Below are 10,255 nucleotides of genomic sequence, written 5' to 3' on the forward strand. Positions count from 1 at the left end.
AAATACGTATGCTCTAACAATCTGTAATTCTCCTTTTTGTTTTTTCATATCAATAAGGTTCCCATACACATTACATACTATAGTTACAAAACCAACTTGTCCGACACTATCTCTCACTAAGATCGTGCGCCCGATATCCTGCATAAGTCGCTTCCCTACTCAGGTCAGCCAGAGTTCATCATCTTCTTCATGGTTTGTTGTCTTGACAAACAACTTGAAAGTTAAAACTCACGCTCAGTCCGAATCAGTCGGATCGTCTGACGGCCCGGCCCCCATTTCCTGTCACATGAAAGCCAGTGCAGCTGTGCCAAAAAACAATTGCGTACAACACAATACCAGGGCAGAACCCTATTAAAAATCTGTCACAGCCGTGCAATCCCCAAAAGTCCAACTAAAGTGCGTGCGAGGACTCTTAGTAAATAAACCCCTTTGTGTTCACCTATAAAGTTAGACGAATATCATATTGTTTTAAGTAAAGAACGTTGTTACTACTTTTTTGTTTGGTACTATATAATTGCAAATCAATATGGTAATACTAGATTTTGGTTCATCAAAGAAATAACTTGCTAGGGTTTTAGGTATGAAATTCAAAAACATATTACATATTATTTAGTATCCAACCTTAGAGAATAATGATCTTTTGTTTGTTTCATTCTGGACTTCTGTTGAGTAATATATATGTATATATATATATATAGTGCTCAAATAAAAGTTCACCAAGTGGCACTCCCACTATAAGTTAATAAATTTTGTACCATTTAACAGTTGCATGCAAAAAGTAATAGTAAGAAAGCTTTACATTATGTACCACATACTCTACTAGATGTCATACACCCACAATACCAGTTCACCTCTCTGTGCCCTACCAATATTTTATAGGAAACAATTATATATGCTTCAATATATTCCTTCTGTTACCCATTCATATTGGATTGCAGCACTATTTTTTCCACTATTTGTTAATGGAAGGGGAAAGGAACCTGCTGAAAATATGTATGAGCTTAGCCTAAGTATGCACAGGTATATTTTGTAAGTGTGATTAATAGCCAAGTTTTTTTGGATTTTGATAATTTTGGGATGTTGTGGAAACAAGGATTAGAACAGTGCTTTGATGTAGACACCTTAGATAACTCTTGGGCCCATTTCAACCTTGCGAGTGATGAGATGTGTTAAACTTGCATCACACGCTGCCTGGGTCATCTGGCCTGAACACTGCAAACCGGAACTGAACTGACATGCTGAGTTCAGTTAAGCCCCTTCTACACTGGCGTTTTTCACGTGCGAGTTCTGCGCGTGCATTTGACGCGCAGAACTTGCATTGCACTCTGTCCCATTGTATTCAATGGGTCTTTCTTCATTTGCGTTGTTTTGCACGCGCGTGCTTGCGTTCGTTTGCACGCGCGTCAAAATCGCAGCATGCTCTATTTTTGTGTTTAACGCGCATTTTTCACGCCCCATTCAAGTCTATGGGGACGTATCAAAAACGCATTGCACTCGCAAACATTGCAAGTGCAATGCGAGTGCAATGCGTTTTAAACGTAAGGGTTGCTAGGTGACCAGTATAACAGTATTTCCCCTGCTCGCGAACGATCATTTAATTAAAAAAACACAATGAAGAACAGTGAAGAATAGAATAAAACAGTGAACACAGTGAACACAGGATCATTTAAGAGAAAAACACAGTGCAGAACACAGTGCAGAATAGATTACAGATGTTCGGCACATCTGCTTACTTGTCGGGAGATACGCGCGGAACGGTGCGAACAAAATAGCATGTGAAGAACAATATATATGTGTGAAGAACACATTGCAGATGTATTTAAACATCTGCAATTTGTTCTTCACACACATATATATATTGTTCTTCACATGCTATTTTGTTCGCACCATTCCGCGCGTATCTCCCGACAAGTAAGCAGATGTGCCGAACATCTGTAATCTATTCTGCACTGTGTTCTGCACTGTGTTTTTCTCTTAAATGATCCTGTGTTCACTGTGTTCACTGTTTTTATTCTATTCTTCACTGTTCTTCACATCTGCTAACTTGTCGGGAGATAATATACACGGGGAACAGTGAAGAATAGATCGCAGATGTTTGCAATTTATCAGAAGACATTATTTTTCAATTAAATAACCCATTTTAATCCAAAACCATGGTCCCTTTGAAAAATGCTCGATTCTCCCATTGACTCGCGTATGAAAAATGCGCCGAAAACGCAAAAAAAACGCTAACAACACGCGCGTGAAAAACGCAAAAACGCTAATTACTCCAAGGAAAAATGGAACAAAAACGCAGCCAAAAACGTCAGTTTTTCACGCATTGCACCCTGACGTGAAACGCAACGCTAGTGTGGAAGAGGCCTTACGGTTTGCAACTTCCAGGACGGATGTTCCAGGCAGGACGAGCTTCGAGTGTGATGCAAACTTAACGCATCACACTCTCAAATGTGAAAGGGGTCTTATAGTTGGGACCTCCCAGTGAAGCTCTCTCAAGGCAGCTACTATATGTCATTTTACCCCCAGGCTGCAATGATATGTAGGCCCAGCATGAGACCACTGTGGGGTAGACTCTCACACTCTACAAAAAAATGAAATTTCAATTGGGTTTACTGATCTATACAGGTTTGTTTACAACCAAAAGTGATTAGTTTGGATGTTATATATTGTATTACTATCCAACACTATAAATGCTTTTATATCAGTTTCTGCAAAACATCTCTTCTAATATGATGGAAGCTAAAAAGCAACCTACTAGCAACCAAGAAGCTGTAGTTAACGTATCATACTGTACACTATAGGCATATATAATTTTGCAATGTAACTGCACTGCAATTCATGCAATTTGTTGTAAATTACAAGTTTTCAAGTAGTCATAGACCACAAGAGGACGTGACAGGCCAAGAAGGCCGTGTATCACTAGTTTTATAACACCATCCTAAATGTCACCACTCAAGACAATTGTAAAAGTGCAGGGTTGGACAGACGCCATGCAGAACATGCAAGGACACTTGTACTTTGACATTTTTAGATGTTGTAATTCATAAATGTATTTTTTATTTCCAAGTAATGAAACAAATCTTCAAATATGATCGTTTATAACATACAGTGACAAAAAAAAGTTACTGTACATCATAGAAGTCAAAGTGCATTTACTGTACATCATAGAAGTCAAAGTGACAAAGTGATTTAAAGGACATCTACCACAAGGATCAAGGATGTAAGCCAAGCACACTGACATACTGGTATGCACCACCTCTGTCAGGATCTGCTCTTCTTTAAGCTTTCTATGCCCTGGTTTTTAGGAAAAAAGGCTTTAAAAAATATGCAAATAAGCCTGAGGGGCTCAAGGCTTCATTAACATCTATTGAGCCTGGAGCCCCTCGAGCTCATTTGCATAATTATAAAAGCCTTTTTTTTTTGCAAAACAGGGCATAAGAAGCTAAGAGAAGAGCAGATTCAGCCAGAGAGGGCACACACCAGCATAGCCGTGTGATTGGTTTACAATCCTTGATCCTGGTGGTAGATGTTCTTTAATAATTCTAATTACGCTATTAGAATTACTTAAGGACACCCGACTTACAGACAACCCCTAGTTAAAGATAGAGAATTCACATTGTTAAGTGTATTAATTCCACACTATTATCTATAAGCAGAGGATGCATGTTCCACACAGCTATTGTAGGATGATATTGTTTCTCTATTTAGATTTTGTTTTGTAAATTAGAAATTTAAAAGGGAAGATATCACCAGAAAGTAACTTATTTTTGAAAAGTTTTTATTCCAAACTTATTTGTTTTGTTTCTATCTCACCCTTATATAATATAAAGTATATTATATAATGTAAAGTAGTTTATCTTGCAGATTTAAGACTTAATTTAAGACAAATTTAAGCCACCAGACTCCGTAACATTACAATATTACAATAGAATATAACATCTCTATAGAATAACATCACACCCACCTACAGTACCAACAATGTTCAAGTTTAGTTACACAAATTAGTTTCATCTGCACAGAGCATGCCTATACAGGCGGTCCCCTACTTAACAAAACACTCAACTTACAGACGACCCCTAGTTACAAATGGACCTCTGGTAATTGTTAATTTACTGTAGTTTAGCCCTAGGCTACAATAAACAGCTATAACAGTTATTATAGGTGTCTGCAATTAATCTTTATTGTTAATGTAAGTATTTATGACATGCCAACATATTTCAATTCCAATTGTCAAAGAGACCAAAAAAAGGGTCTTGAGTTAAAATTATAAAATATACAGTTCCGACTTACATACAAATTCAGTTTAAGAACAAACCTACAGAACCTATCATCTACGTAACCTGGGGACTGCCTGTACAATCTTCCACAGATGTCAGTCAGTCAGCTCCAGACTATTGCTGCCTATGACCACAAGGCTGCTCTAAAACACATCACTGCTGTGCTGTTACTAGAGCTCAGGCAAGATGGCCGACCCCATAATTCTGGACAGAATATATAAGCAAATAAGCCTTCACCCATTAGATAAAATAAATAGATTAAAAAAAACTGTGATATATTTTTTTATCTGGTTTTAATCAGCCGTAATATAAATAAAACTAAAGAAGGGAAGAAGGGCACTTCTGGAAGATAGAGAAAAGTTAAGAAGGATTGTTGTTGTTGGTAAATAATAATAATTCTTTATTTTTATATAGCACACACAGATTACGTAGCGCTACACAGAGCTTGCCAAATCAGTCGTAAAAAGGGAGATTGACAATAGGAGAAATGCAAATTAAGTATTGAAATCCCTCCTTCCTGTTATATGGTGGAAATTGTAGCCCAAATCAACACATAAAAATTAAATGTACAACTTGTAGCATAACAGGGACTTTGATCATATATACAGATATAGAACAGTTGCGATAAGTAATTGCAGAAAACACAGCAAAGTATCCTATAACATGCACACATGCATTGGCTTGCATGGATAAGTAAAAAAGGTAATGGTATAGAAAGGGCAGAAGCAGGTAACAAACCAGTCAGTATGCAATTACTTGAGAACCCAATGTACATCACTTTGCAACTTCCAGGATGGACATTCCAGGCAGCATGTGTTGCGAGTGTGATGGGAGCTGAACGCATCCCACTCGCAAGTGTGAAAGGGGCCATATAGTTGGGACCTCCCAGTGAAGCTTTCTCGAGGCAGCTGCTATGTTACAATTTACCCCCAGGTTGCAATAATCTGTAGGCCAAGCATGACCCCACTATGGGGTAGACTCTGACGTTCTGCCAAAAAAATTAAATTTCAATTGGGTATACTGAACAATAAAGGTTTCTTTATAACCAAAAGTCAATTGTTTGAATGTTAGATAATATCCTCAGGAATGTTTCCATAATAAAAATTGGCATTTTATGTAAATAACCCTCTTGGCATAACAATGCTACACTTAAATGGCTTAACATTTAAAGAAATGCTGGTTTACAACATAATAAATGTATGAAAAATACCTGAGATATCAGATTTTCCATTGGTGGGCAGCTCTTTAAAGTTTCATTTCCAATCCCTGAGTCATCAGCATCTATTAGACTATCCACAGGAACATTGTGTTGAGGTTTAAGGAAAGCAAATTCCCTCTCACTTGGGTCCAGAGTTACACAAACATCATAGGAATATGGCAGAGGTAATGTCCCATTGCTGAACTGTGACATAAATCTGGGATCAACCGGTGGATATAGACTTGTACTCATGGATCCAAATGAAGTAGAAGATTTGGACTCTTTGTACTTGGAGACAACTGCAATAATCACAGTCAAGATGAAGAGGAAGGAAATCAATGCCAAGGCTATTACCAAGTAGAATTGTAGATTGGACTGAGACTCTTCTTTTATAGACTGGTTACTGAGCTCAGGAAGGACCTGATGAAAATGACCAGTGATCACCATGTTTATAGTGACTGAAGCTGAGCGGGATGGATTCCCATTGTCTCTCACTAGAATCACAATTCCATGTTTCATGATGTCTTTTTCTTGAAATACACGAGATGTCCTGATCTCCCCTGTGTGCTGGTCAATGGTGAAGAGTGATGGTTCTGAAGATTGTAAAAAGTAAGACAGCCAGGCATTGTGTCCAGAGTCAGCGTCCACTGCCACCACTTTAGATACTAAAGAGCCTGGTTCAGAGGTCCATGGAACCATCTCAAATGTTGAGCTATCAGCCTCTGGTGATGGGTAGAGAATGACTGGAGAATTATCATTCTGGTCTACTATACATATTCTTAGTGTTGTGCTGCTGTTCAGAGATGGAGATCCATTGTCTCTGGCAATAATTTGGGTCCTAAATTCTTTCTGTTTTTCATAATCAATTGACCTCTGAGCATAGATGACCCCAGTTACTGGATTCATGGAGATGTAGGAGGAGAGGAGATCTTCTTCATTACTTGTAGACATTATAGAATAAGTTATCTTAGCATTGTCATCACTGTCCATATCTGTTGCTCGAATATTAAATATTGAAGCTCCAGGGAGATTATTCTCAGGTATAAATGCAGTGTAAGATAATTTCTCAAATACTGGAGCATTGTCATTGACATCTGATACATCAAGTCTAATAACTTTTATAGAAGACATTTCAGGAGATCCTTTATCAGAGGCTTGTATTGTGATGTTAAAAGTTGATATTATTTCTCTATCTAAATTTTTGTTTGTAACAATTTTATAGTAATGACTCGATGATGAAATTAACTCAAATGGTAAATCACCTATTATTATACATTGGACCTCTCCATTTTCTCCTGAGTCAGGATCATTAACTTTAATCAGAGCCACCACAGTTCCAGGGGCAGAATCCTCAGGAATAAGATCTGATGATGAGGTTATAGATATCTCAGGAGCATTGTCATTTTCATCTGTTATTTCTATCAAAACCTTAGCATGGGCAGCTAGGCCTCCTCCATCTTGGGCTTGGACAGAGATTTCATAATCTTTAGTCACCTCATAATCTAAAGCCCCCCTTGACCTAATTTCCCCATTTTGGGAATCAATATTGAAAAGCAGAAGAAAATCATCTACTGTGGTACTAATAGAATAAGTAATCTGCCCATTGTCACCTTCATCTTCATCACTTGCACTGACCTGCAGAATAGTAGAATTCACCGGTATATTCTCCCTAACACTTACTTTATATACATCCTGTGTAAATACTGGAGAATTATCATTGAAGTCAGTGACAATGATATTTATTAGGGCAGTGCCTGTCTGTACAGGATTCCCACAATCAGAAGCTGTTAGGATGAGCTCATGCTTGTCTTGTGTCTCTCGGTCTAGAGGTTTCTCTAGTATCAGCTCTGGAAATACACTGCCATCAGTGCTGACCTTCTCTCCAAGAGTAAAATACTGGTTTGTATTGAGTCTGTAGCTTATAAGAGAATTAACACCAACATCCACATCTTCTGCTTTTCGTAAAAGAAACCTTCTTCCTGGGGAGGAGGATTCACTGATGTCTAATGTCAGTGTATCATGGATAAATTTCGGAGGATTATCATTTATATCCTGAATATCAATCTTTATACTATAGACATTTAGAGGATTTTCCACAACAACATCAAATGTAAGGACACAGTCGGCTGCAGCTCTACACAATGTCTCCCTGTCTATCCTATCAGCAATGTACAGGTTTCCATCATCCAGATTTATACTGAAGTATTTGTAAGATGCATCAGACACAATTCTTAATTTCCTTCTGGAGAGATCCTTAACATCTAATTGTAGATCCTTTGCTATATTCCCCACAATAGATCCTTTCCTTAATTCCTCATTAATGGAATAATGGATGTGACCAGAGACTGAATGACACAGCCAGGAGAATAAGAAGGGAAATATTACTTGCCATCCTTGCATTGCTTGTCCTTCCTGCAGGTGTAATCCAGCCATCCTTCTTCTCACCAGAAATATAATGGTAAAATCCCTTGTTATATGTAAAATCCACAGGAAAATAATCCCTCTTGTGTATGAGTCCTATACCCGGCACATCCTAGTGTGAAATGCTTTGTATTTCTTCTTGCAGTAGAACACTGTCTGCATCATGGAGGTGATTCTGGATTTACAGAATATTTTCCTTATAGGTGAACAGCGGCGCTCTGAGGACGATATTGGGAACTGCAGCATCAGTGATTTGGCTTTAAAACTGTCAGACTTCTTAAAGCGTTTCATTACAATGGTAATTTAAAAAAAAATCTATTAGTAACAAAAAGCATTTCTAAATTAACCATTTATATATTTGAAAACAAAGTTATTTGTAGCACAATATTCAATCCAATGTGTTGGACTTAAGTGAATGCCTTATTTCTAATATATATTACATTTAAGTTTAAAGTTGGAAAATGGAAGTTCAAATGCTAGAGAATTTTGACCTTTTGCTCGTTTCTGGCACTCTATTGAATGATGCCTTATTTTGTTAGCACTATTGACACTCTCCCAACTATTTTGGTGCTCAAATAAAATTGCCCTTAAGTTCACCAAGTGACACTTCCACTGTAAGCTAACACGATAGAATCAATTAACAGTTCCATTATGTACCATATACTCTACTACACAACATACACCCCAATATCAGCAACCTGATTTACCTACATCTGTGCCCAACTAATATGTTATAGGAAATAATTACATATACTTTAAAATATTCCTTCTGTTACCTTTTCATATTGGGTTATTGCACTATTTTTCCATTATTTGTTAATGGAAGGGAAAGGAACCTGCTGAATGCATATATAAAATGTATATATAAACTTAGTCTAAGTATGCACAGCTATATTTTGAAAGTGTGATTAATTGCCAAGTTTTTTGTGACAATTGGAATCTGATTATTATTGGATGTTGCGGCAACATGGATTGAAAACAAAGCTTTAATGTAGACACCTTAGATAACTCTTAGGCCTCTTTCACTCTTGTGAGTGTGATGCGTTGAACTTGCATCACACCTGCAGCTCTTGCTGGCTGGATCGTTTGGTCCAAACACTGCAAACCAGAACTGAACTGACATCCTGAGTTCAGTAACAGTTTGCAACTTCCAGGACGGACGTTCCAGGCAGGACGAGCTCCGAGTGTGATGCAAACTCAACACATCAAACTCCTAAGTGTGAAAGGGGCCTTAAAGTTGGGACCTCCCAGTGAAGCTCTGTAAAAGAGGCTACTAATATTTTAATTTACCCCCAGGCTGTAATGATATGTAGGTCCAACATGAGACCACTGTGGGATAGACTCTGACACTCTACCAAAAATAACATTTCACTTGGGTCTACTGATCAATACAGGTTTGCTTATAACCAAAAGTCATTTGTTTTGGATGTTATATAATGTATTACTATCCAACACTATAAATACATTATATATATGCTTTTACATCTGTTTCTGCAAAACGTATCCTCTTCTAACATGATGGAAGCTAAAAATTCATTGCAAGTCCCAACAGCAGCCAAGAAGCTATAAATTAACTTATGATACTGTAAACTATAGGTAGATATATTTTTGCAACTGCACTGCAATTTGTGCAATTTGTTGTAAATTACAATATTTTCAAGTAGTCTTAGATCACAACAGGATGTGACAGCCCGTGTATCATTAGTTTTATAACACCATCCTAAATATCACCACTCTAGACAATCATTTGTAAAAGTGCAAGGTTGGACACATGCCATGTAGAACATGCAAGGACACTTTCACAGTTTTATAAGTTTTAATTCATAAATGTTATTTTTATTTCCAAGTATTGAAACAAATCCCAAATATGTTGGTTTCTAACATACCCTGTTTCCCTTAAAATAAGACATCCCCCGAAAGTAAGACCTAGTACAATTTTGTTCAGGCTTAGAAATATAAGGCCTCCCCTGAAAATAAGACCTAGCGGCCGCCATAGCAGCAGCTCCCCCCATGCCATACATTAGTATTAGTAAATCTTTTAGATGCTGCAGAAGGATGTGACATTCATGGAAGTAAATCGCTGGCTGTTGTGCGGCAAACGTGATACCAGCAGCTTCCAGGATAAGAAGGGTCATTTATAGAAAGTTCTTTTACTAAACATTAGAGATTGGGGCCAATGATTCTAATAAAAATCGAGTCACAAGACATACAGCAGGAAATTCAGAGTTTGGAGAGTCATAAAGAAGTTAGAGAAGTTGATTTTTTGTTCAACGATAAATGTAAATTCTTGTTCATGGAAAAATAAGACATCCCCTGAAAATAAGACCTCGTGTCTCTTTAGAAACAAAAATTAATATAAGAC

The 10,255-nt window shown here is 37.4% G+C and overlaps 1 protein-coding gene across 1 annotated transcript in view; it reads right to left on the reverse strand.

The window, feature by feature from the left end:
* Positions 1-10,255, reverse strand: part of LOC140128431 (protocadherin gamma-B1-like) — a 61,134-nt gene that overhangs the window by 46,782 nt on the left and 4,097 nt on the right. The window contains exon 2 of the mRNA XM_072150136.1: positions 5,485-7,989. Within this exon, the coding sequence (XP_072006237.1) occupies positions 5,485-7,989 (2,505 nt within the window). The remainder of the gene's footprint in view (positions 1-5,484; positions 7,990-10,255) is intronic.

This window comes from Engystomops pustulosus, chromosome 4 (assembly GCF_040894005.1).
Source record: "Engystomops pustulosus chromosome 4, aEngPut4.maternal, whole genome shotgun sequence".
Classification (NCBI taxonomy): Eukaryota; Metazoa; Chordata; class Amphibia; order Anura; family Leptodactylidae; genus Engystomops; species Engystomops pustulosus.